This window comes from Pogoniulus pusillus, chromosome 13 (genome assembly GCF_015220805.1).
Source record: "Pogoniulus pusillus isolate bPogPus1 chromosome 13, bPogPus1.pri, whole genome shotgun sequence".
NCBI lineage: Eukaryota > Metazoa > Chordata > Aves > Piciformes > Lybiidae > Pogoniulus > Pogoniulus pusillus.
In genome coordinates, this window is record NC_087276.1 from 25,079,765 (window position 1) to 25,106,785 (window position 27,021).

General features: G+C 50.5%; 1 protein-coding gene across 4 annotated transcripts in view; it reads left to right on the forward strand.

The window, feature by feature from the left end:
- Positions 1–27,021, forward strand: part of TNRC18 (trinucleotide repeat containing 18) — a 57,996-nt gene that overhangs the window by 18,661 nt on the left and 12,314 nt on the right. For 2 of the 4 annotated variants that reach the window (XM_064153626.1, XM_064153628.1), the window contains exons 3-16: positions 3–1,799; positions 4,928–5,030; positions 5,717–5,922; positions 6,127–6,273; positions 6,770–6,954; positions 7,711–8,134; positions 8,653–9,600; positions 10,240–10,415; positions 11,218–11,354; positions 11,855–11,983; positions 13,855–14,029; positions 15,076–15,439; positions 17,955–18,242; positions 25,710–25,949. In XM_064153626.1, the coding sequence (XP_064009696.1) occupies positions 3–1,799; positions 4,928–5,030; positions 5,717–5,922; positions 6,127–6,273; positions 6,770–6,954; positions 7,711–8,134; positions 8,653–9,600; positions 10,240–10,415; positions 11,218–11,354; positions 11,855–11,983; positions 13,855–14,029; positions 15,076–15,439; positions 17,955–18,242; positions 25,710–25,949 (5,319 nt within the window). The remainder of the gene's footprint in view (positions 1–2; positions 1,800–4,927; positions 5,031–5,716; positions 5,923–6,126; positions 6,274–6,769; positions 6,955–7,710; positions 8,135–8,652; positions 9,601–10,239; positions 10,416–11,217; positions 11,355–11,854; positions 11,984–13,854; positions 14,030–15,075; positions 15,440–17,954; positions 18,243–25,709; positions 25,950–27,021) is intronic. The other 2 variants (XM_064153627.1, XM_064153629.1) reach the window with 2 other exon arrangements.

Genomic DNA, 27,021 nt, shown 5'->3' on the forward strand with positions numbered 1-27,021 from the left:
AGATGGGTTCTACCTGCCCGGCCATGCAGGACAGTCCACTTTGCACCCACAACCTCCCCTCTCAAGGACTGCAGGCAGCCACACATCGAGCACTTTGCTCCGGGAGAAGGACCTTGGGCAGCTGCACAAGAGCTCAAAGGAAGGCCTGAAAGATCCTGGTGGGAAGGAACGGGTATGCCGGAGCGACCTCTCCTTGCCCTTCGCCAAGAAGGAGAGCAAGACGAAGGAGGAGCCCCGGCCCCGCAGCGTGGTAGACCTGACACAGGACACCAAGCCCGACAGCGACCGGAAAGTGAGCGTGGTGGAGAAGGCGGTGAAGGTTGGCGAGCGTCTCTCACCGTTCCTGGCCGAGCACATGCCAAATCGGGGTGTGGCTGGTGGGGAACCCAAGTCCAAGAACCCGCTGCAGAGCTCTTCCCTTAGTAACTGCAACGGTGGCGGGGACCCTATGCTGAAGGTCCTGGGTGCCGAGCAGGACCGCTGTGCCAAGGACCCCGCTCGGCACGATGAGAACATGAGGCCTTCTGCACATGCCCATGCCGAGCGGCTGAAGCGAGGGGAGCCCCTGCTGCCCTCCATGGGCGCTTTGCACGTCTCCTGCAGCTGCCCGTCCCCGCATCCTTCGCAGCCGGGGAAGATGACGCCGGCCACAACATTCCCTCCGCAGCCTGTCCATTCCAGCATGTACACCATCTTCCCACCGGCCAAGGAGCTGGGGAGGGAGCACAAAGTCATCGCCCCCACCTTCGTGCCTTCAGTGGAAGCCTACGACGAGAGGAGCGGGCCCATCCAAATCGCCTCGCAGGCCCGTGACAACAAGGTGAAGGACAAGGACCTCGGCAAAGTGGGGGTGCTGCAGTCACCCACGGAACGGTGCCTTGCAGATGCCTCCCGCACACTCTTGTCCCAGGACTTCTCTTGCCACAGTGATGCCAAAAGGATGGAGGCTTTGAGGGAGAAGGGCTCGGTGATAAGGGCAAACTCCATGGCACTAAAGAGGCAGGTCGCTTCGGAACCCTTCCTCAACCGGCCAGGGCTGGGCTCTCCGGAGAGCAGGGAGTTCCTGGCCTCCAAGGACTTGCTCAAACCTAATCCAGAGGCAGAGCATCGGCCTTGCGAGCGGGACCGCTTCCAGCGATCCAGCTCCAAAGAAGCAGCAAAGGTCTATGGCACTTTGGACTCCTCTCGGCAGCACCTGGACCATGGTCAGCTGAAGCCGCCTGAGCAGAAGTGGAAGCCTTTTGAGATGGGCAACTTCGCCACCACGCAGATGGCGGTGCTGGCTGCGCAGCACAACCATGTCACTCGGGCGGAGGAGGAAGCCAAGAAGGTTTACCTTGACCCCAGTGGCTTGCCACGGTCCTCAGTGGTGGGTTCACGGGGTGCTGCAGACGTCCTCCACCCTGCTTCCCATGGTGAAGGCTCAGCCATGCAGAGCCTTATCAAGTACAGTGGCAGCTTTGCCAAGGAGACCACATCCCGGCAGAGCTGTGGCAAGAAGAGCCCCTTTGGTGGCTTGGGCAATGTGAAGCTGGACTCATCGCAGCTTGGTACCTCCAAAGTGCAGCAGCTGCTGTTGCAGCAGCCAGCAAAGCAACTGAAGAGGGACCCTGAGAGACCTGAGAGTGCCAAATCCTTTGGCCGTGAGAGCATTGGCTCCCAAGGTGAGGTGGAGGTGAGGCACTTGCCCGTTGGCATTGCTGTGGCCGTGGCCCGGCAGAAGGACAACAGCAGCAGCAGCAAACTGGGACCCAGCCTGGCAGACCGGGATCGCTCTCTGTCTCTCAGCAGCATCAAAGGTATGTTCTCCAGGACATCTATCTCTGTGGGATCTGTTCTGTAGGGAGAACAGTCACTCAGTGCAGGCTGTGTGGCGTGAGCTGAATTTGGCATCCTCAGCTCCCTTTGCTTCCCCTTCCCAGCCAAGGACAAGTTGTAGACAACATCGAGGAGCAGGACTCTGCAAAGAGAGTTCCCTTTGCTGTCCTCACCTCTGAGGACAGCCCCTCTCCGTGTGCTTGATCCTAGAGATAGAGGGAGGTGACAGAGAGCCCTGAATCCACCTTTCTGCTGGTGGTTTAACTGCACCTGTTTGATTTCAGCCCTGGTGCTGGCAAGAGGGGGATGGCTCTGGTGAGATTTTTGGTGCTCTGCTTGGCTTGTGTATGTAGCAAGATAACATTTCGGGGCTGCCCATCGTGGGGAGGGTCATTACTGGTGTCCCAAAGGGTGCAAGTGCCTGGTGAGCAATGCTTAGCTTTCCATCTTTAGTCTTCACCGTTCCCATTTTTCTGTCTTTGCCCTCCTCTCCTAAACCTCATCAGCAAGAGGCAGTTTCTCCCAGCCAGCAGCTCCTCTCTCCCTGTTCCCATCGCCCTCCCTACGGCCGGTCGGGAGCCGACCGAGAACCTCGTGGGCAGCACAGGGAGCTGTTTGTTCAGCCGTTCAATCGTCCCAGACCCTCCCAGCTTGCGTTAAATGTAATTTACTGAGCCGAACTAAAAGGCTGCAAACAAGGGTTGAATTCTGGCAGGCCTCCGGGCTGGTTGCTAAGTGATGCAGTTGGCTTTCAGACAGAAAACAAGACTGCTTTTCTCCTCCTCTCGCCCCCCAAATGCTGCCTCCCCCCCCCCCCCCCCCACTTTGTGTGCCAGGAGATATTCGTCTAATAACATTAGCTTGCTTGCGCTGAGTGGACGGTGCTTGAATGTTTAGACCTTTTAAGAAGGAGAAAGCAGGCTTTAGTTGGCTAATCTGTAGTATTTGGCAAGTAAAATGCAAGTATTTAGTGCTGGGCATTGGTTGTCAAGGAGACTGCCCTAAGCCTTTCCTCCATGCATAACTGATTGAATTTTTCTGTGCGGGCCGTGCGTCATGTTCATATAGAGAGACAAAATGATCATTCAGCGTCGGGACAATCATCAGTCTGTACAGCAGAGGGGCTGGCCAGTCGGTGAGGTGGGGGCTAGGCAGGAATGAAGAGGAAGAAGAAGAAAAGTGTGTGTGTGTTTGGGTGAGGGATGAGAAAATGATGATAAAAAAGGCCGGCTATAAATAACAGAGCGCGGGTAATGTGGATGGGAGAGGGGAGGAAGGGAGGTGAAATAACAAAATAATGTGTTTCTAATAAAAGGCTGGAGGCGGCTGTCAGCTCACCTTGTGCCAAGGGAGGGACGGAGTGGGGAGCTCCACAAGGGCTTGTTCCCTCTGGCTGGCGCTGAAGAGGGTTTCAACTGGGGAAAATAAATAGGAAGAGGGGCTGCAAGGGAGGAAATCCTGGGATGGAGGGTGGAAGGGAGCTTGTCCGTGAGTGGGAATGCTGGCAGAGAGGCAGGGAGGGATCCTGGGGCTCCAGAGGGATTTGTGAGCCCCTGTGCATCGTTCCATGGAGGTTGGGTAGCTTAAATAAGCCACAGAAGCTGAGTGGAGGGCATCTTTCCATGAGACAGGGAGGGGCTGGTTGGGGGCAGCCACTGCATGCCATGTCCTGGTAGGTTGCAAGGGCAATGTAGTGACCCTGAGAAGTCCTTTGGGAGTGAGAGGTGTGTGCTAGGCTTTAAAGCAACTTTGCTTTCTGCCTGAAGCCTGTGGAAGGAGCCTTGGGAAGAGGAGCTGGGAGAGATGTTGTCTTGTTCCTGAATTCCTTCTGACAGTAAAAGCTGAGGGAATCGGAGACTTGACAGCAAAAAAACCCTCATGGGCTGTCCAGGTTTGTGGCAATACACAGTGGAGCCCTCCTTGAAAAGCCTTCCTGTCAGCAGAGTAGACTTGACATTCTGAGATGCGTTCCTGTGTGCCAAACCTTACCCAGACAGGAGAGTGAGGGCCCTGGAGAGGGTTGTCCCGGGAAGTCAGAGTGCAGCTGTGCGAAGCTGTGCTGCACTGGAGAGCTCTATGGGGTGCAGAACGTTGTGCAGGCAGGGAAGGAAAGAGGGAAAACAAGCACCTTCCTCCTGGCCCCTTAAGACTGGCCAACTGGTGACTGCAGGACTGAGATTTAGGGTTGGATCATGTCACCAAAGCACAACATGGAGAGAGGCAGTGGGGGAATCTGTTAAAAATGCATATGCAAGAAAGAGGCTGGGTAGAAGCAAGCCTGAACTCATGCAGCTCTGGACGAAGTAAGAAAAGGTTGGCTCCAGTACCTGGTCCTGGCAGTGCCAAGTTAGGTGCTGCTCTTCACTCCTGTGAAGGTGCTTCCCAAACTCTCAGACCCAGTTACTGCTGCACCAGGCTGTATTTGCATGAGCTGTTCCCATTCTGGACAGGCCGTTTCTCCAGCTAAACATCCAGCCCCCTTTTTTGGACTCTTGCCCTTGTCTGCTGTATGTGTCCCTGCCTCACCAGACCCTTTCTCATTGTATGGCTCAGGGCAAGGAGGTAGGTTCCAACAGCTTGATTGCAGAGCAGAGCATGCTTGTTGTGAGGGTCTGCAGTGCCAGTTCTGCCTGTTGCAGCCATACCCAGCGCTCCCAGACTGCTTTACAAGAGTGGACATTGATGCAAAAGGTGCAGAGAGAAAATCCCCACCCTGTGAGATGTACTAAGTAGGATTGAATGGTTTGATGCAGGGATTTAGCTGGACTTTATCCCCTTCTGAGATGGGAAACCTCGGCTTCAGCAGAAATGGTCCCTCTGATCCTGTTGCTCCTAAGCTGGTGGCTGTCCTGGGACAGCCTGGAGACTGGGTGCCTTGATGGTTTGGAGACACAAACCTCAAACCACGTACACGTGGGTGCTACTAGAAGCCACTTAGTGAGAGTATCTTGGTCAGACTCGCCCAGACCTTTAGGACTTGAACTTGATACAGGCTTGGGGACAGCTTTGGGTATGCTGTCTCTCAGGATACTGCCTCTCCATGCCCAGAGGAGAGGGGAAAGCTTTCCCAGACTGTTTCTTGTGTCTGATGGTGCTGGGCTTCTCTTAGGGCATGGTCGCTCAGAAGATGACTGTGGGGATGAGAGGAGCCGCCACCGGGACAGCCACCTCCTGGCAGGGCGCTTGGAGCGGGATCAGGAGAAACTGCTCAGGTGAGGATGGGAGGGAGATGCTATCTATTGCCACAGTGCCACAAGTCCTGCTCAGGGACAGCCTGTCTGGAGAAAGGGACAGGACTGCACCCATCCCAATGTAGCTGCTGGCACCAGCCTTGCTGGAGAGGATTAGATGACATAGTGTCCTTCTCTGGAGATACACAAAAGCCACCAGGATGCAGTCCCATGCAGGCTGCTCTGGGTGAACCTGCTTTAGCATGTTGATGATAATGTCCAGAGGTCCCTTCCAACCCCCACCATTCTGTGATTCTGAGTGGGATACCAAGGGCATATAGGCAGATCCTGAATCCATAGCAGAGCAACTGTGTTTGCTGCAAATCCATACCTGCGCCAAAGGGCTGGAGAAATGGGCTGGGTTATTGTGGACATGATGTTAACTGCCTCCATCAGGAGGTCTCCTTCTCTGGAGACTTTCCTGGGCCTGTCTGGATGTGTTCTTCTGTGACCTGAGCTAGATTATGGTCCTGCTCTGGCTGGGGGGTTGGGCTCGATAGTCTCTTTGGTTCCCTTTCAACCCCTAACTCAGGGCTGTCCTGGAGTGTCTGAGCCTGGTTTGCAAGCACACTTGTTCTGCAGACTGGTCCATACTTCCAGGCTCCTCCAGCCTTGCAGTGACCTGCAGTGCTTGAACCATCTCTCCCTCTTGCCTCCTCCATCACCAGAGAGAGCAAGGAGCTGGCAGATTTTGCCCGGATACACCCCTCTGGCTGCGCCACGAATGGTCTGAACTCCAACCTCATGGTGACAGGAGGCCCAGGCTTGACGGGCTCTGGGCGCTGGTCTGCAGACCCAGCTTCGCACCTGGCAGCCCACCCCTGGCTCCCCAGGACCGGGAGCCCCTCCATGTGGCTGGCCAGCCATCCCTACGGTGAGTGCCCCAGCAGGGAAGTGATGTGTCTGTGCTCTGTCCACACCCATGCAGAGCAGGGAGAGGTGCTGCTGAGCACCCAGTGAGACTGCTGCCTGATCACAGGGGAAAGAGAAGGAGATATTGGGAGATGGTAGACAGCTTCTCACGTGGGTGTGTGTTGTCTGCATCCCTTGAGTCGTGACTGTGTGTTTCTTCTTCCAGGACTCGGTCACCCTTCCCTGCACCAGGGCATGACTCCAGGCTTCCCCCCTGCCATGGGGGGAGCAATCCCTTCCGCCTACCAGTTTGCCAGAGACCCGCAGTCGGGGCAGCTTGTTGTGATCCCCAGCGAGCACTTGCCACACTTTGGTAAGGCTGTGAGTGTGTCCCCGAGGACCATGCTTTGGCAACTGTGGGTTGAACAGTCTTTGAAGGGGCCTGGATAGGAGTGTCCCTAGCTCTGGGGTCCAGCAGCCACAGCTCTAGTGTGGATGTGAGCTTACATCCTTAGGTGTGTTTCACAGAAGGAAATGTTGAATCTTCAATGGTGGCTTCTCATTCCCAGCATGACCCTGTAGAGTTTGAGTCCTTGGCTAGGCGAATCTACTCATGGGCTCAGACAGGGATAGTCAATCCAAGGGTGCCAAGCAAGTCAGACAGCCCCAGGAAGCATGGGGTGGTGGGAGGGTGGGTGCTGGCTGCTAAGTGGCAGCCAGCAGGTTTCCCCTCTGCATTTTCTGGTTGCATTTCTGCATAGCCCAGTGTTTGGCATCCCCCACCCTGGGACTGAGTTAGAGACGCTTGAATGATTCTGAATCCTCCAGCCATTCCCATCCTCTTGACTGCATCTCTGCTCATTCACCAGCAGAGCTGATGGACCGGGCACCCCCGCTGTGGCCTGCCATGTACCCCCCGACCAGGAGCTCCCTGCAGCATGCTCACCAGCTCCAGCTGCTCTCTCATCAGCAGCTGCTGCGGCAGCATGAGCTGTACATCCTGCAGCAGCAAGCGGCCCACGCCATGGAGCTACAGAGGAGTGCCCAGCTTGTGGTAGGTGTTCAGTAGCTTCTCACTTGGATGTGAAACAAGTCTGAAGCTGGGGTGTTTGGGAGGGGGGAGAAAGCAGCTGTGCCAGTGCAGCAAGTGTGTCTCAAGGGTATGCGTATGCTGAGTGATCCTACCCTGGTCGCTGGGATATGAGGCATTTGGTGAATCCTGCACAGTTAGGGTGGGTTTTGATGCAGAGCCATTGAGCAGTGTGCAGGGGAAATGCTCAGCAACAGTCTGGTCCTTACTTTAAGGATGTCTCATTGTAGTTGAATGGGTTCATCCCTGGTCACCTCCTGAGTGGCTCAGTGAAGCAGCTGCAATACTGGAGGCAATTACACTGCATCCCAGAGCCAGCTTCCACTCATCAAACCATCTTGGAAGTCATGAGCTTTCATTTGAGTGTTTTACACCCATTTAATTTTTATAGTGGTCATCTGGTTTTCAGCCTTCATTTTGCATCTATGCTTGCTAGGCTGTAGGCTTAGAAATAGAAGTGGTTTGTTCTGGTTGCAAGTGAAAGCTGAACCACCCCTCGTAAGACTTCTGGAACTGGGAGTTGATGAAGGAAGCTGATCACAGATGAGTGTCACTCTCCATCAGCTTGGTCTTAAATTGATGTTGCACTGGGGAATGTCCACCTTATTTCAGTGTGCATTTGCTAAGACCATGTCTTGGTCTTGCCTGGTGGTAGGTCTGTGCCTCTTTTCCAGGAGGAGCAGAGATGCCATGCTGAATTTTGCTGTGTTCTTTTTGTAGGAGGGATTGAAGGCAAGCGAGCAGCGTGCGGATATGGAAGAGAAGGTGACAAAAAGGAGCCTGGACAGTGCCAAATCAGGACTTTCTTCCTCTGCCCCTGGACTAGTGCACCGAAAACCACCTGTGCTGTCTCCTAGCACCTCCACATCCTACAGCAAGTCTGTGAGTCCACCTCCCCTCTCTCCCAGGGCCTCACCCGTGTCTGTGCTCAAAGCTGAGGTGATCCAAAAGATGGAGGAGCCACCTTCGCAGCCAGCCTACTCCTACCCTGCCACCCCCAGCTCCCATCCTTCCAGCCCACCCCCTGCCTCTCCACCCCCTGCCCCTGCCATCCCTCCAAAGGAAGAGGCACCTGAGACTGTGGAGAAGAAAAACCTGGAGCTGGAAAAAGAGGCTGCTGGTCCATATCAGGCCCTGTTCCCAGGTAAGAGAGCCCTGCTTTGTCAAAGTCCCATTGTGTTTGTGCCTGCTTCCCTTTTTCTCCTTGCCTCTTTCCTGCTTCCATCCCTTACCCTAGAGAAAACCATGTAGCTCCCCTAAAAGGCAGGGTAGAGGCAAGGACCAGGGATGGCATGGTGGACTGGCATCAATGCCTGGGTCATAGGGCACCTGGGGCTGTAGGCTGTCTTCTTCCCTTGGGTTGAGCCTGGGTTAGTTCCTCCAGGGCTGAAGGCTAAGTTCCTCTCAGTGGGAGGAGGATGCAAGAAGCAGATCTCTCTCCAGTTGCAGGAGAGTGCTAGAAAGGTACAGAAGGGACCTCTGGGGTACTGCTGCCTGTGGCAGCTTGGCCAGGAGAGAGGTGCCCAAAACAGCTACTGCTTGAGAATGGGAACATATGAAAGATGATGGAAGCAAAGGGAATGCGTCTCTGTGCCTTAGTGAGAGAGGAGGAGCCATGGAGGCTCAGCCACTACACAGCCTGTCCTTTCTGATACTTTGCAGAGATCCCCCCAGGATATCCATTCCAGTCCCTGCCTCCCTCCTTTGGAAGACATTATCCCTACCTCCTCCAGCCCACCGCAGCTTCTGATGCTGATGGCCTGGCCCCTGATGTCCCCCTGCCTGCTGAAGGCTCTGAGCACATGGAGCTTTCCCCAGAGGTCAAGCCCATCCACCTGTCTCCGTCCAAAATGCTGGAACCCATCCAAGCAACAGCAGAAGAAGAGTCTTTGGAAGAGCGGGTGAAATCAGAGGTGCAGATGGAGGAAAGCCCAGAAGGCATCTGTGAGCAGGACATGGGGACTCTGAACATCACGGCTTCTGCAGCCATCCCAGTGCAGAATGTGGACAATTGCAATCTCCTCTTGCATCAAGGTGAACCCCTGGGTGCTATGGAACAGGACCAGGAAGACCTCCAGAGCTGCCCTCCTCCTTACCAGGTTGTGCCCTGCCCTGCAGAAGCAGAGGCTCAAGCAGAGACAAGGAGTGGAGCAGAATCCTGCTCCATGCATATGGACTATGAGAGTTCACTTGTGCATGTAGAGAACGAGCCACCTGAGATGGATTTGACACCCCAACGGGAGGAGGCCTCTGTAGCCATGGATCTGCAGAGTGCTGATGTGCCTCGGGGAGGGGATTTTCCCAACCTGCCCACTGAGGAAGGGGAGCAGGGGCCAGAGATTCCTTCTTACACAGAGGAGGCAATTTCTTGCCAAATCCCAGCTCTGGACATCAAACCTGGCGACCCACTGGCTGGGATGAATGCTTTGGTGGCTGCCACAGAAATGCCTCAAGCTTGTTCCATGTTGACTACCACCAGTGTCACTCCATCCCAGATGAAGGTGGAGGTGTTACCTGACCAGGCTTTGGAGCACTCCTTCCTGCAAGGGATCACTTTGTTGAGTGAAATTGCAGAAATGGAGCTGGAGAAGCGGAAGCAAGAAATGCAAAGTAGGTTGCTGGGTGTGGGTTCTGGCCAGCTTTGGGCAGCTTGGGTCTCCCTGCACATGGTCTCTGTGCAGGCAGAGGGGCAGAGGCACAGGGTGGGAATCTCTTGCAACCTCAGGCAGCAAGGGAAGCACTGCCATGACTTGCAGGAGCGGCTGGTACTTTGGATGGGGTTGGGGCAGGGGTTTTGTTGCAGTAGGCTGAGGTACGTGCGGCTTTTGTACTGCTCTCCCCTTCCAAAGGCCCTCACCATGTCTAGACAGTTTGTGGTATGCGTAGCGGAAACGGAGCCCCACTTGCTGAGTGCTGCCAGGGTAACACCCTCTGGCAGGCACTGAGCCTACAGTCTGTCAGGGTTTGGCACAAGAGGCCCCAGTAGCTCCAGATGATGCTTTCCAAGAGCTTGGCAGGTCCTGAAAAGATCTCACCTTCCAGTAACTTCCTGAGGCAAGACGTGATGGGAACTGCCAGTTGCACCATGGCTGGGTACAACACGAGAGCTCGAGTCAAGGCCAAGGGTGGCTGGGACACTCCTTGAGCTGCCATGGTCCAGAAAGGGTCATCAATGTCTCCTTGTGCCTGCTGGAGGAGCAATCTTGGAAGGTGAGCTCCTATGGACGTTTTTTTTCCTGTCCTTCACAGCAGGTCCAGAGAGTTTCCCTGTCCGGCCAACACTGGAGAGCTTGCTGGCTGCCAGCACCCACATGCTCATGGAAGTACTTTCCACCCCCTTTATGGAAAGTCTGAAAACCATCCGGCTGCCTCGAGAGCTGAATCCCAACAAAAAGTACAGCTGGATGCAGAAGAAAGATGAACCTGTAAGTAGCTCTTAGCGTGGCAGAGCCTGCGAAGCATCCTCTCACCACCGCCTGTTCTTCAGCCCCGGTTTGCCACTGGCTTCAGCTGCCCTTCTGCGTTGGGCACTTGTGTTTGTAGCTGGGCAGGAGTCTGTGAGGGGCAATTTAGCTTCCTCCCTTGCTTATGAATCAACACTGTTGAGTTGAGCAGGACCCTCGGCAGCCCTGGAGGTGGTGTTGGTAACAGAAAGCCATCAGGAACTCCTGTGTTAGTGCTTTGACAAGGAAGGATAATAAAAGATAGTGGCAGGAGGGTTCTTTCTTGTTTTTATCTTTGCTGACTCTTGCCCATGGGAGAGTGTGACAAATTATTTTGTACCCAGCAAGTTAGAGTTCCAAGACAGGGAATATTTTCATGTGTCTTTTTAAATTAGGGAAAAGAGACTCCATAGGTGTATTGTGTTCTGCAAGTTCTTTCCCAGGGTTGCTCTGCCTCAAATCTGATAACCATCCCATGTGTAAGCCACAGAGCACTCAGGTGGTTTTGCTTGGGTACTGCTGTGCTTCGTAGAATCTGGAATGATTTGGGTTGAAAGGGACCTTTAAAGATCATCTAGTTCTCACCCCCTGCAGTGAGCAGGGACATCTTCAACTAGGTCAAGCGAGTGTTGTGGGCAAGGGTGCTCTGCTCCACTAAGCATGGAGGATGTCTCTGCTAGGCTGCAGATCTTGCCCCCTGCAGATAACCTCAGGTGCACACCATGCCAGGTGAGGGCCTGGATGTGTCCTGACCTTCTTGCTTTCTCTTGCCTCCCCACTCTAGATGTACTCTATCAAGTCAGCCATCGAGAACATGGACGCAATGGAGCTGGACTACAGGATGAGGCTGGCGGAGCTGCAGCGGCGATACAAGGAGAAGCAGCGGGAGCTGGTGAAGCTGCAGCGCCGCAGGGACTCTGAGTAAGTCGCTGGTTGCTCACTCGGTCTGTTTTCTTCCAGCTGGGCACTTGCACTGCCTCTCAGTCCGGGAGAGACACAGGAGCCCTCCATCTCTCCCTGTCTCCTCTCAACTTCTTCTGGTACATCCCACCAGAGCTTTGCACAACACACTCTTAGGCTGTGTGACGAGAGAACCTGGTCACTGGTGGATGCGGCTGGGAGACCGCGTTAGAGTCAACCTCGGCTTCAGCAGCTCAGTTTAGCAGTTTGGTGGCAGGCGAAGGTTCTGGGTTGCCTCCCGTTCTTGCTTGCTTTCTTTTCATTTTGTTACTTTTTTCTTCTTCTTTGGATTTATTTGCCTTCTTTTTTTTTTTTTTTTTTCTTTTTCCCCATTCGTTTTGCTTTTTGGTTGCAAAATTTGCTTTTTGCCTTTTTTTTTTTCCTCTTTTCTTTTCTTTTTCTTTGCTTTTTTATTTCTTTTGTTGCCTTGGTTAACAGTGAAGCGTGTGGTTTTTTTAAAGGGAAAAGCATGACGAGAAAAGTAGAAGCTTGGCGAGAAGAGGCCCTGGAAGGCCCAGGAAGAGGAAACTTGGATCAAGCGCTCTGTCACCCATTAAGGAGAGAGGGAAGAGTGACAGCAAGAGTGGAAAGTAAGGCTGGAATTTGGGGAAGATGGGAAAAATGGCAGGGTCGCTGCACCAGGGTCTTACTTGGGGAGAGCGTCTCGGATGCAGCGGGGACCTGCCGTGGTGTTGCATTGGCAGGCCAGGCTCTGGCAGCTGTGGAAGCGTGTGTGTGTCCTGACAGTGGGAATATGGTGCCAGTGTCCTCCCTCCCTGCTGGTAGAGCATGTGTCTGTGGCGTTGGGTGCAAGCAGGATAGGCTGAGTTGGGCAGCAGTGAGGTGATAGGAAGCAGCTGGCTGGGCAGGGACCTGTAGGTGTCGGGGAGCGCGTCCTCGTGTGTCTTCAGGAGAGCAGATGGTGCAAGCGGGTGTTGCAGAGCTAGTTGCAGGGATGTTGGTGTCAGAACCTGGAAGGACAGTGCTCTTCCAGGTGGTCTACTTTTTAGGACTTCCTCTTGTGTTTCTGCTCTTCCTCTCTGTTCCCTTAATCAGTGGGAGTTGGTTTCACCTGACCTCTCTTTCAGGTATCTGGATCATTCTGTCTTCTGCTTTTTTCTCGTTTGCAAGTCCAGCTGCTCTTGTTTGGATGCCTGGATCTGGCCATCATTTGCCATTTAACCATCTTTAGATAGCCAAGTCTCTCCAATGGGAAGGCACCACCAAACTGACTATCCCATGTGCTACATCATTTTACAAGTGTCCTTTCAAGAGAACAAATTAGTCAGGTGCCCAGCTCCCACTGACGACGTGCTTCTGAAACTCTGTCCTCTTGGTGGCTCTGTGTTTTGCTCTTTGTGTTTGGATGGCTGGACAAGGCTGTGGAGGCATCTAGAGGTGGCTGGAGTTGTGCATGTGTGCGTGCATGCTCCTGTTGCGTATGCATGTCCCTGCTTCACCGGAACGCTCCAGCAGCCTGGTGTAGGAGGTGGAGATGCAACCTCAGCCAACATCTAGGACCTGAGGTGTTGGTTTAGCTGTCTGTGGAGGTCAGTGGAGAGGATGGAAGGGAGGAGAAGTGCCTGGAAGCTGAGGAGGCTGCTCAGTGTCAGTAGTTTTGTGGTGGTGACGTGATTTGGGGCAGCAGGCTTAGTGTGAAGGAGGTGGCATTATGAGAGCTTTTAGTGGAGGCTTGGTAGAGGTCTTGAGGTGTTTCCTGACCATCCATTGGGTAGTTACTGGAGGCAGCTGGAGAGCAATGCAAGATGTGCTTTGTAGTCTCACCTACTTTGTTTTTTGATTTTTTTATAAGTTACTTATTCACTCTCTCCCTTCCCATCAAATCCCAAAGCAAGACTGAAGATGTAGGTCACAGATACCTCTCACATAAGGGCCAGGCTCGTAAAGCACTTTGCCTCTCCTTTGAGCAAGCCAGTTCGTACACTGCCCTTGTCCCTCTGTGTCACCTTGTGTGGCAGTTTCTTATCATCTCCTTGCTCATACCTCTGAGCAACCAGAGCAGGTGTCTGGGCAGTGAAGCACCTCCCTGGGCCTCAGGAATCTTTCTGCACCTACAGAGTCCATGAAAATAGAGGTGGGGAAAGACCTACAGAGCCAGTTCAGCTGTCTGTGCTTCCCTCTGCTGCTCTGTGCCAAATCAGGCACTTTTGGGTGGCTGTTGCTCAGGACACCTAATAAACTTCCTTTCAGAAACCACCTTGCAAGGTGTCTGATTTCAGGCACCCTCCTCTGTGCTGGTGGCCACAAGTGTGCAAGATGGAATCCTTGGCTCTCCTGTTTGGTGGAAAACCTTGTCCAAAGTGCTGTCACTTCACAGTGGACTTGGCTCCCACTGAGGATCTCCACTGTCCTAGAAAGTATTTAACCTCACTTTTGAGCTTGATGGGGATCACAAGGAGGAAAGCCCCCCACCTTGATCCATCCTGTGCTTGGCTTGCAGACTGAGCAAGTCCTTGTTGCTCTCTGAAGATTCTGAGACTGGTGAGGGCATGAAGAAGAGGCACAAAGGGGCTCTCCCAGAGGAGGATGAGGAGATGGAGAGCGGCAGTGGCAAGATGAAAGGGAGGAACCAGAGCTGGGAAGAGCATGATGCGACTCCCAGCTTCTCAAATGAGGTCAGTGCCCTCATGGGGAACATGGAGCCACGGGCCAGATCTGCATCGCTTTCCTGCTTTGATAGTGTTGATTTGCTCTGGATAACTACTCCTGATTTTAGAGCATCTGCTTCCAGTTCATACAGGTTTAGAGGCAACTTGTGAGAGGACTGTCCATGCAGCAGAGGGGTGTTTGCAAAGGCTAACGCTGGCTTATGGAGGTTGAACCTCTTTGGTAGGCAGTGGAGAGCCTCTGAGCCAACCAGAGCATTGCAGTGTTGCACTAGCTCTGTATCCAGAGCCATGCTTGCCTTACCCCTTTGCCTGATGAGATAGTGGAAGGGAATGGATTTCCTGAAGCAAGGGAGGAAAGGGAACACAACCTTGCTATTTTAAATGCAGGGTTTTCTTCTGCTCCTGTTGAGGCAATGAGATACTTACTGGAGCTTTAAGCTGCTGATGGAATCCAAAATGCATGTAGGCAGAGCCCTGAGTTACAGCTGCTGTTATCTGGCTGTAGCACATGTAAAGTATATTTGCTTTTTTCAAGAAGCAAGAAAAGGATGTAACAGCTGTAAAGCAGTGCTGCTGATGCTCTTGCTGAGAGGTATTTGGGTCTTTTTGGCAGACCAGCCTCTGGTAGCTAGTTGATTATGTGGAAATCTGTATTTATTTGGCTGCGGTTTTGGGTAAAGAAGATTTTTAATCCTCATGATGTAGAGTAAAGCTTGTAAAACCAACCCAAACCTATCCTAAAAACCAGGTGGTGGTGAGTAAAAGCAACTCCAGAACATGCTGTTTGAGGAACTTACTTCTTTGGGAAGAAAATTCAATTTTTCTAAGTTAAGCTTGTGAATTTGTAGTGCTCAATAAGGGTAAAGCCATGCTGTTCACTGACATCTTCCTCTTCTTCCTCACTGGAACCATAGTGGGTTATGGCAACTGGGGTTTGAGACCCTAATTTTGAGGCCTTACTAAGTAACGTGTATGAGGGGTAGTAAAGTCCCTCGGGTCTGCCGTGATGTTTTGTCTGTGTTCACCTGCGTGTCTTCCTTTCACCTCGGCAGTTAAAGCTCAAAAAGAAGAAGGTGCCATCAGATCAGGAGCAGCTAGCCAGCAAGCTTGACAAGGCCCTGTCACTCACCAAACAAGACAAGCTGAAATCCCCCTTCAAGTTTGCTGACAGCTCTGGGGGAAAGCCAAAAACTAGTGGAGGTGGAAGCAGGTATCTTCCACCCCACGAGGCTCTGCCGAGCAAGGAAGAGAAGAAAAACCTGGCCAAGAACCTGGGCCTGTCACTGAAAACCACCAAGGAAGGTAAAAACAAAGTGGCTGCCAAAATGAAGAAGATGGAGGTGGGGTTAAAAGTCAAAAATCAGCTGAAGGTTTCCCATTCACCAGCAATATCTGAAGTTAGCAGCTACTCTTACAGTAAGTAACTTCTCATTTGTCTCTTCTTACAGTGGGATCTGTTGGTGGGGGGTGGCTTGTGGTGGGGGTTTCTGGGTCTTGGAGATGGATCTGGTTTCGCTCGAGTGGAAAGGTGGCTGATGAATGCTGCTGGGTCTTTGGGATCAGCACAAGTTGTCCCTCAACTTGCCGTCTAAGAGGTAGCCAGTATCAGGGTGTCTCTTTCTGGCCTGTGATCGTCGATGAGGAAGAGTGTTTTAAATAAAGAGGTTGACCCACATTCTTGCTTTTGGTGGGAACAGACACACTCCTTCTACCTGTCAGATGAGAACTCGCAGCCACTGCTCCAGCAGGTGGTTAAAATTTGACTTTGGAAGTCCTTGTTGAGGTGTGTGGAATTGGCTCTAGTATTATGCCATGGAGTCAGTTGGAGAGGGCAAAGCCTGCCAGAGGGCACTGATGTTTGTGAGCTTTCTCCTGCTCTTCAGTGTCATGGCTTGGTTCCTGGCTGACTGTGCTCAGCCTTCCCATCTGTCTCATCAACGTTCATCTCCACCTTGGCATCCTGTGTAATGATTGCCATATTTGAACCCAAAGTGCACCTGAGGCAAAGGTTCCTGCCAGCAAGCAGAGCTGGGGACCCCTGCAACAGAAGGACAAATCTGAGTTGCAGATGGTGTCAGGAAGACAGCAGGACCAGAGGTAGAAGAACCTTTAATGGTTCAGGGGGACAGTGAGGCAGAGATCATGTGAGGGACGTGGAGTTTATGGTCTGAGGTCTGGTTGCATAAGTGCCTTAGCTCACTTGCATACCCATCTTTTCCTTTGCTTGCAGCTATTCAGGCCCTTGCAGGGTGCTTGTGTGCATAACAAATACATTTCTCGGCACAAAACCGGTTTAGGAATTCCACTGATGGGGAAGATGATGAGCTAGTGGTTCTCCAACGGAACAAATGTTTGGCATGGAATTAGCCATTTACGTGGCCAAATAGGAGCGCTTGTGTCCAATGGACTTGAACACAGCCTTTGGCTGATTGCGCTGTGTGCACCACCCAACGGTTCTTAATGCTTGATTCTGCTTCGCTCCCAAGGACAGACACATGGCTCCTAAACTCTGGAGCTAGCAGGATGAGGAGGCAAGGGCTGTTGCCGAAGCTAAAAGCTTTGGCTCATGGCAGAGGGAGGTTTTGCAGTGCCCTGGCACTTGGTACTAAGGTTTCCAAAACAAGAACTCCCTTCTGGACCCAAGGGAGTTCCTGTGTGACCCCTCTCCTCTCCAGCAAGCCTCCTAGTGAGTTCTTTGCCAGCTCAGGAGGGTTGTTGTCACTGAAGAGCTGGTTCTGAAGTGGCTCAGCTTTGGTGTGTTGTTGTTCAGCTGTGTGCAGGTTCAAAGAAAGGGCTTTAGCCTGTCATTTGGTCACTGAAGCGTGATGGATTTGGGGAGGCAGGTCGAGCATATGGCAGCACCTCCCATGACTGGTGGGGCTGCTCTTGTGGAGGAGGAGAAGCGGGACTGGGGCCAAGTCCTTCTGCCTCTTAACCTCATGATTTTCTAGCTGGAGTCCTGAAGACCTTGGGTGTAGATCCAAAGGCAAACTGAGCATCCTGTTCTCACAGAGTTGTAGCAGAAATCAGATGCCCAGAATAATTTGCATATTTGGCCTTTGGGCCTCCTAAACTTCCTCGTTCCTTCCTCTTCACAACCAACGCCATAGAGGCGAGGAGCGATGCTCGACCTGAGCTGGCACTGGAGGGCATCTGCTGCTGCTTATAGGCTGGGACAGTCCTCACCACGATGTCCTTAGCGTTGTAGTTGGTGGTGCATTCACAGGCAGGAGGGTGGTGGTTCATACTTGCTTTCATTGCATCTGGGGTACCATATGCTTTTTGGTACCATCATCAGATGCCAGAGGGGTAACTTCTCATCACCCACAGGGCTTGGCAGCTTTGTAAAGCCATAGTCCACAGAGCAAGGAGCAGGTCGGTCCCTGCTCTGTTTCAGTGTACATCTGAGGGGGCATGTTGGAATTAGACATTTGGAGTTAGATGGTGTCTCCCTGCCTGGCAGCTGGGCTTGCACTGGCTGCCTGTGGTGAAAACCCCTTGGAAGAATGGGTTCACATGGGGAAGGAGATAGAGGTCACGGCACCGAGCCATGGTTAAGGCTTGATTCAGGCCAGTGGCGTGGTTGGCATTTCTGTGCCTTTGGTGGGCATCTTCACAGTGGAAATGTCTAGCTTAATTTTCTGCTCCTGAGCTAAAAACACTCCTTAGGTCTTGTCTGGAGGGAGTCACTTGGCGTAGGTGGAGAGTGCCTGTTCCTGACCAAAAGAAGAAAATGCCTCTTTCTGTGTTCACTCAGCTCCCACTTGCTGAGCCCCAGACTTGCGTGACCCACGCGGGCTGTGGAGAACGGTGGCGCACAGCCCCTCCCGCGGCCGTTTCCCCCTCCCGCTTTGCCACCTCTTCACAGAGAAACACACCCAAGCGCCCCCGAGCCCCGGTGTAACGCTCTTCCCACCCGCTTTGACCGCAGATACGGACTCCGAGGAGGAGGAGGAGGAGGGATCCCTGAGGGACGAGTGGCCGGCCAAGCCCCCGTCCGCCCCCAAGCCGCGGCCGCCCAGTCTCTACAGTGCGGCGGTGGCCCGGAAGGCTGGCCGGGCGGCCGGCGGCCCCAAGGCAGCCCCTCGCAGCACGGCGGCTGGGCGGCCGCTGAAGCCAAAGGCGGCGGCGGGCCGGAAGCAGCCCTTCTGCCTGCTGCTGCGGGAGGCCGAGGCAGGATCTTCCTTCAGCGACTCCTCGGAGGACTCGTTCGATCAAGGTTACTAGCTTAATAGCACACGCAACCCCACACGCACCCCTCCGCCGTGGCTGTGTGGGAGGGCGGGCGGGAGGGCGGGCGGGCCCGGGGGGCGAGCGAGGGGCCTGGCGAGTCGGGGTCAGCCATTTTGATGGCCGGAGCCAGGGCGGCCATCTTTGTTCTTGGCAGCGTAGCCTGCTTTATCAGCCCCACGTTTCATTTGGCTCTCCTTTTGTACCTGTATCGCTGCGGTATTATCACCGGCTGGCTCTTTTGGAGCTTTTATATCGACTGGCTTTTAGTGTCCACCTCTCCCTGCTTTCCTCTTCCCTTCCTCCCTTCAGTTTTTCCCCTCACTTTCTCCCTTGCTACCACCACCACCACCACCATTATTATTATTATTATTACCATCATTATTATATTCTTTCTTTTGATTTTGGCATGAGCCTTGTAGAGGTTTGGAAGGTGCTTTTTCTTTTCTTTGTTTGTTTTTGTTTTGTTTTGCCCTTTTTTTTTTCTTTTAATTATTCTTTTTCCTTTCTTTTTTCTTTTTTTCCTTTGGTTTTTAATCCCGGGATACTGTTGTGTGGCCGTGTGACTTGATGTTTGTACTGCGATTTGGTATTGCCAAGCTTTATTAAACATACCGAGTTCATTTTTAACTAAACCTGTGTACCTTGTCTCTCTTGCTGTGTCTCTTAGCAGGCGATTAGGTTACCGCTTCACTTCATCCTGCTCTGCATCCCCCTCCTGCTCCCCCCACTCCCCATGAGTAGAACTTGGAATTAACCTAGTCTGGGGTACTCTCTATTATTCAAATATCCCTGCTGCTGTTGTCCAGATAAAGCCAAGGCCTTTCCCCTCCCCACCCCACCACCCCCCCCCTTTAATTTCATTTAATTGTTGGTTTCTTTTTCTCATCCTCATTTTATTTTCTCTGTTGATAGACTGTCTCCAGGCAGGTAGATAAAACAATGAGGCACTTGCTCCTAGTTGTCGCTGCAGGGTGGGTGCTGGGTGTAAAGTCCTCATTATTTTAACAGCCAGGAATTACTCTTGTTTTGTTTTGTTTTGTTTTGTTTTCCCCACTGGCAAGTTTTTTTTTTTCCGTCTCTTTTTGGGTGGTAAATGTTTTGTTTGTTTGTTTGTTTGTTTGTTTTTTTTCCCCCCAGATGCTTAGATGTAACCCATGGCGTTCAAGGATGTGGCAATTACTGAGTTAGATTTGACTCTGCAGTTCCCCTCCCTCACCCCAGTTTTTTTTTTATTGTCAGCCTGTCATTAGTACTTCAGTGGGAAAGGAGATTACTTGAGACTTTTCCTCCAGAGACACAAGGGGTTTCTGTTTTAGAGCGCACTCATTAAATAATAATCATGGGGAAAGGTCATTTTAATGAGCCCTCAGCTCCCAAAAGAAAGTAGCTCGTCTGGGCTGAATGCTAAGCAAGAGCATCCCCAGTTGTTACCATCTTGAGTTGCATGGCAGATCTGGATGTAGCACAACACAAGCCCTGTAGCATTTTGCCCTGCTCAGACGGCTGTTAATTGAAAATAGGGCTGGGTAGTTTTGCTTTTGTTTGATTTTTGCCTAGTTCCCCCCCCCCCCCCCCCATGTTAATTTCCTTCATGCACTTGTTTTGTTTCTTTTTCCCTTCCAAACCCAACCTCCAAAGAAAGGTAATTTCAGCTTAAAAAGAAATAAATTACCTAACACCAACAGAAAACGCTGATTTGGTTTGATGTGGCTCTGGTGTGGACCCACCAATGCATTTCAAAGAAAAGCCAAAAATAAAGACATGTTAAAAAAAAAAAAAGGCAAACAAAATAACCCCCACAAAAATAAGAAATTACTCTTTGGAAGACCCCATAAAACAAAAAGTTCTGGGGATAGTGGATTTTCTGAGAGGGTGAGATTGCCACATTTCCATGAAGAGTCTGTGTTAACTTCCATTCTTGCCTTCCCTCTTCCCTTCCTGCACCTTTTCCTGTGTTTATTTTGCTGCTGTTGGAAATCTTGAGGATATCAATCCCATTTAGGTGCCAAGTTCTCGAGGGGGTTTTGGGGTTTGCTTTTTTTGGTTTTGCTCCAGGTGAGCAGATAGGTAACTTGTCCCTAATTGGCTTTGTCTCTTTTCAAGTAACCTGTCTGCTTTAAAAAAAAAAAAAAACCAACCAAAACAATTAAAATTTTAAAAATCCCAGTTTTGTGGGATAAAGTCTGGGAAGGGATATGGGAGGAGGTTGGGGAATCTGGAACAAATGGGAGAAAATGCCTTGTAAATCCCTCTGAGGTGTCATTTAATGGTGGGGAAACCAAAGATGCAAAACCTCCTGGGGTGGGAGGTGGTCGTGGAGGGGGGGGGAGGCTGGGAGGGATTATTGGTTACCATTTGGTTTGCTTTGGAAAATGTTTTGGTTTTGGTTTTGTTGTTTTGTTTTGTTTTGTTTTGTTTTTAAGTTGTTCTTTCTCAGAAGCATTATTTGAAGGGATATTTGGGTAATAGGGTTTCTAATGGCTTTCCCTGATACTAAACCAATTAATAACCTCAGCTTTTCTAGAAGTGCTCGCTTTCTCCTTGCAGCTGCTTGACCAACCCTTTCACCCCTGCCCCTATCCATGATGCTTTGAATGTCTGTGTCGGTCTCTTGCATTTGCTCTCACGCTGCACTAAAGAAGCAAAGTGGTTGGCTGGTTGTAGGGCAGACACTTCTCAGCGAGGGTCACTAGCCATGAACCTGAACCTTGACCATTGTTATGTAGGTAGGCAAAATAACTTTTCTTTATGTCATCTGTCAGCCTCAGATGTTTCGGTGTTGCCTCCATGAATAATGACACTTAGCTCTTTGCATTCTCGGTTATTTTGATTTTGAAGATGGTTGCTGTCCACTTTTTGACTTTTCCTCTGTCCATGAAGAGCCTCACATGGAAGGTTGGCTTGTGCATGTGTGTTTGAGGACTCCAGAAATGCTTTGCTGTTTGCAGAATGCCCCGTGGAGAATCCCTTAACCCAGCAAAAAGGAAGGATTTGCAGATGGGTCCAAGATGAGAAGCATTGGCCACTGCCTGCAAAGGCTCTGCCGCCATCCTTAAAGGTTTCTGGGCTGCAGTATAGACTGCAGGGTAAATGCTTGGCCACAACCCAGCCAGCATCGCTGTCAGAGGTAGAAGTAGCTGCAGGAAGACCTGATTTCCCGTGGTTTGAGGCAGAAGAGGTAGGCACATTCTGCTTTCTTACGAACCAAACACCACTTTGCCGTTCCGATAATGGGCAAAGCTTGAGGGTTTTCATCCAGTGAGCCTAGGAAGGTCCAATGTGGGCTAAAGCCACCCAGGACTTTAGAAAACATCAGGATAGGTAACACCTTGAGCTTTCTGAACGTTGCATACTTCTTCTTCCTCCACACTCTCTTCTCACAGTATCACAGTATTATTAGGATTGGAAGAGACCTCACAGATCATCAAGTCCAACCCTTTACCACAGAGCTCAAGGCCAGACCATGGCACCAAGTGCCACGTCCAATCTTGCCTTGAACAGCCCCAGGGATGGCGACTCCACCACCTCCCCGGGCAGCCCATTCCAGTGTCCAATGACTCTCTCAGTGAAGAACTTTCTCCTCACCTCCAGCCTAAATTCTTCCCTGCTCTCCATTCCCAGACCTGGCAGATGATTTTACCCCACTGAAAAGAAGCAAACAGTGAGGGCCAACTGGTTCCCTGCAGTTATTCCCACGTGAGAGCTGTAATATGTTAAATTTTTCATAAGTACTTCTGGAGTCAGCAGCACAGCACATATAGGGGGGAGGGGGAGGAAATCTTTCAGTGACAATTGGCTTGTTTGAAAAAAAGGAAGGGGAAAAAAAAAAGAAGTACAATTCTGAAATTGGACATTCAAAAGTGAGCAACTTCCAGAATTTGGACAGATTTCACAAATCAGATGTCAATGACCCAGTAGCTGTCTAAAGTCTGCCTGTACTTAGCCTGCTTTGTATGCTGTAGGCCTGCTTGGTGTTATGAGAAAATCATGCTATTTTTTTTACAATGTGAAATGACTGTTTTTAAGTGTGTGGTTTTACTCCCCCTCCCACCCTCCCTCTTCCTAAGCCTTGCCTTTCCACACCCTCCTCAACCCGTCTTGTTACATCAGTCTTTGTAAACCAAACTGCTTAACCAGTTTCTGTTCATCATTAACAAATCTTCATTTACTGCTCTCCTACAGCAAAATAACCACGGCAGGTTAGGTGTGCAAAGCAAAGAGAACATTTAGTGGGTTTAATTGGGTTTGGTTTTTAATTTAATGCAGGTAAGAATTACAAGGAGAACAAAAAAAAAAGGGAACAGAAATAAACCCCAGAACCTTCTTTGACTTCAGTTTATCTGGCATCAGTAACATTTAAATATGAATTTATTGTTTGTTTTGGCTGTGGAGTTGTATGTACATGTGTGGTTGAGTGTGTGGGCATATATGCACATATACATGCTCTTAAAAATGCCAGTGAGATAATTTTAACTTTGATTTTTTTTTTCCACCCCTCTCCCTCCCCCCCCCCTTGCCCTTGCTTAGTTTTAACACAATTACTGTTGAAGAAACTGCTTTAATGTCTTGTTAACTGAAAAAAAAAATCACCTTTTCAGGTGCTTAGTTTTAACACAATTACTGTTGAGGAAACTGTTTTCTTTTAATGTCTTGTTAACTGAAAAGTCACCTTTTCAGAAGGAAAAAAAAACCCGAGGCTTTAATTGTTTAAATGCATCTCTCTTCATGCTATATGTTAAACCAACCCACGTAGAGTTTTTGGGTATGGTAGGAGTCAAACTCCTGCTTCACATTAAGCACAGGCATCGTGAATCTCTCCAAGACACTGTGCAGATGGCCACAGAGCACCAGCAGCTTCTTTGCCACCATGACCATAAATCTGAGGGCTTAGTTTAGAAGCATGTGGGTTTGGAGCAGAACCTCAGATGTGTTCTTTTTCCTTTCAGTTGTTAGGTTTTTTTGTCCCTTAGAAAATCAGGAGGAAGAAGAGCAGGGATTGTGTAGTGTGGAGTTAGCGAGATCTGCCCTTGCCATGAGAAGGTGGAGGAGGAGAGATCTGTGAATGTGTTAAAATGTGTTTATTTTCAGGCTGAAAATTGCATCTCATGCAGATAAAAAAAAAGTGTTTTGCTAAAAATGCTGACAAGAGACTATCTTCAGTTGTCTTTTCCGTGGTGTGACACCATCTATTTGAAAGAGGTTAGAATAACTGCCAGGTGTGTTATTGTATTGCACGCTTGCTGTAGTGTGAGTAATAGCCACTTTCATCCTGCCTTTTAAATCTGTTTTACCTTGCTGCATTTGAAATACTGGAGCTGCTGGGCACCTTTTTTTGCCCTCATAAGTGCACAGTCTTTAAGTTCTGGGGGATTCATGGGGCAGGTCATGGATTTTCCTGCAGGGTTTCCCTTTTTTTTGGCCGGTTTTCCTCCCCAGCTCCTCAGTGAGCCCTTCTCAGCTATAGCTTTGGCTGTACAGGTTGATTCCTGTCTCCCCCTGCCCTCCGTTTTTTCTTGTTGTGCTGAGAATTTGCTGAATTTTGAAGCCAAATGGGGTGTGTGGAGTGGGTCTCAGCACCCTGTGGTGTGTCATTGAGCTCAGGCAGAGTTCTGCTACGTTTTCAGGCAGGTGGTTTCCACATCTCAGAATAGCTGAGTTCATCTGGATTTGTTTTCATCTTGGCAAAACGTGGTAGAAAAGCAGCAGTTGTGCCACTTTATCTGGTAGGGGGAGAAATCTGATCCTAATTTGCTGTGGATTTTATTTTTTTCTTGCATGTGGTTTTTATGCAAGGAGTGAGCAAGGCTGTGGATTTCTTGGTATTTACTGTAGAGCTGTAGGTTTAGCAGTATTTTTTTTTTATATCACAGGGATCCAGCCTGGGTGACTGAAATGTGGAAAGGGTTTTTATGCAGTTAAAAATTAGTATTCTGGGACTATCTGATGTATGCTATGGAGATAAGCTGTCCTTGTTAAAGGGAGGAAAAAAAGATAAATAAATAAAAAAGCAGCTGGCCATTCCTTCAGCTGGTCAAATGCAAGGCTGAAAATGCTGGGGTTTGATATTCCTGTGATTTCTAATGTCACAGAATAACCCAAAGTGCAAAAATAACACTTGTGCTACTGTAATTTTTTTATATACATGTATTTTAAAACAACCAAATGTTGTTGAGGATGGTTTTTATCTATCCCAGAGGGCATACATGAAAAGAAAAGGATTTTCGTGTTCATTCCAGCTCATTTTGAAGGGATCTGGCTTCTCATTTGGCTGGCTTTGAGCCGCAGGGGCTGGTAAGGAGCTGAGTGGGCTCAGGCAGGGAGAGCAGGGCTCCTGCTAGTGGTGGAGATTTTCCAGCAATCTCGGTGATCCTGCTTAAGCCTTCAATTTCAAGAGAAACGAAATACCTCTTTCCAGACCCTTTTGCAGTTATATATATCTTGATGAGTATATGTGCTCATATATGTGTGTGTGTGATGTGTGTGTGTGTGTTTGTGTAGTGTCTCTCGCTCACATCACTGACTGGATGAGATGCTGTTAGAATTAATTGCCTCTGAGCTGATGACAGACTCTTGGGAAGTGCTGTAGGGAGAGAGGTGCCACTCTCAGAGCATCTGTACCCCTAAAATACCTGCTTTATGCACACCATAAAGGAAACCCCCAGCCCACTGCTCTTGGTGGGTGTCAGCTGCCGCAGGCAGCAAGGCTGATTCCATTGCCAGAATTAGACTTTGGTTGTGGGCAGCTCTTCCTGCCTGTGCTGAGCTGGGTTTCCCTAGCCAGAGCTATAGAGAGGGAAGTGAAAGGCATGGAAGAGTTTAGAGGCAGAGTGTTTAAACACTCCTCTTTGTCTCCAACACTACCAACACCTTCCCCCCCCTTAGGCGTTCCAATTCCATTGCTTTCAAATTATTATTTCCTCCCCCTCCCTCCTCTGCATTTTTGCCTCCTGCCCCTTCTCCTCTCTGTGTCTTCCTTGCCTCCCGACATGGTGCAGGCTGCTCTCTGGTATTCCCCTTCCATGCTGATCTCTGGTTCTGATTATGCTAATGGATTTCATTATGGAGGAAGAGGTGGTGGGCGGGAGGGGAATCCCACAGCTCCGAGGTTGGGATTTTCAAAGGAATTAAGCTTTTAATTCCTCTTGAAAGCTGCAGGGAAGGGGTGCATGGCATCCTTTTCAAATCTCTGCCAGCACCCTGCTCTTCCCTCCCTCACCTTGAGTGGGTCCTCTTTGTCATTCCCTGTTTTGCTGTGTCCTTCAGGGGTGGTGGTAGGCAGGATGATACCAGGTACATGGCTGTAGACGCTCAGGTGTCCATGGCCAACATCTTCTGGCTCAGCTCCATTTAGCTGAGCACAGAGCAGCAGGAGAGTTACCAGCTCAGGGTGGAAATGTGGCTGATGCACAGCTCTGTGAGATTTGTAATGGGCTTCCTCTTTTCTGCGTGCTAGATTCTAGCTCAGAGGAGGAGGAAGAGGAGGATGAAGAGGATGAGGAGGAAGCAGAAGACTATGGGATGGATGGCACCGACAGGCTTTCATCATCTGCCCTTGACGAGAGTGGCCTGGGCCTTCTGGCGAGGTTTGCTGCCAGTGCAATGCCCAGCCCCATCGTTCCCCCTCCGCTTTCCATCATCCAGTTGGAGGCCAAGCAGAAGGCAAAGAAGAAGGAGGAACGGCAGAGCTTGATGGGTGAGCTGCGTGGTCAGGGTTAGTGACATGGGGACACGATGGAATGTTCAGAAGCTCTCAGCTTTTCTACCAGAGAGCAGGTTGCTACCCAGATGCTGTCTTGCCCTTTCTTTGCTTTCGGCTGCTTGGTCCTGATGGTGGAGGCAGCTGGAGTTGCCCAGCAAGGGGACAAGAACCAGTTGTGAGTATGGCAGGTTTAGCAGCTGCAGACATGATTTCTCTGGAGGACTTTCTCAAAGTTCCCTCTTTTCCAACCTGCTGGGTCCTTAACATTTAACATTCATGCTGGAAAGGCAAGTAATGGGATGCTGTGTCCCCTTTGACAGAGTGCTGAAGGCAGTGCAGTGCTGTTAACATTTTAGGGAAGAAAGTGTGGGCTAAAGGCAGCTGATCTTAGATACCCAAGAGAAGCAGAGACACCCAGCAGAAGACGTGCCCCTTCAATCAGCCCATCCCATCTGCTTCCTCCTGGAAACAAGACAGTGAGACTTGAAATCAGGACCCTTCCCCTGCTGTTGTTTGCAGTGCTGGACCCTATGTTTCTGTCCCTGGCTCAGATTTACGCATAATTGGGAGCTTCATTTCTTTCCCTCTCTGTGGCGTGCCGCACAAGTGCCCATTGGTGGCATTGTTCCTGGTCAGACAGATCTATATGGGCTCCATTTATAAATTCTCTATTAATATTTATTAAGTGATAATGGAATTTATAGCATGCTTTAGAATGGAAAATGATGTCTTCATGAGAGCCTGGCTTGTTTTAGCGCTGTTTCCATCCTATATTAGGCTTTAGCCAACTTGTTCCAACAGCCTCTGTTAAGAATTTATCACCTTGTAACCTGCCCTCCTTGAAACTGGAAGCATCTAGAAATTGCCTCGTGTGGCAGTTGGAAAGGAGAAGGAATGCTGCCATTTCCAGTGTGTTTTTCATTTTGAGCCTTGCCAGCTTCAATTTTGACAGCCTTGCTCTTTTCCTGTTTGTTCTGGGACTGTCTCAGGGGAAGAGGCTTGGGTAGAAGATGAGAGCAGGGTCCTACAGCCTAAATGATCTCAGGGAGGTGACTATATTTGAAAG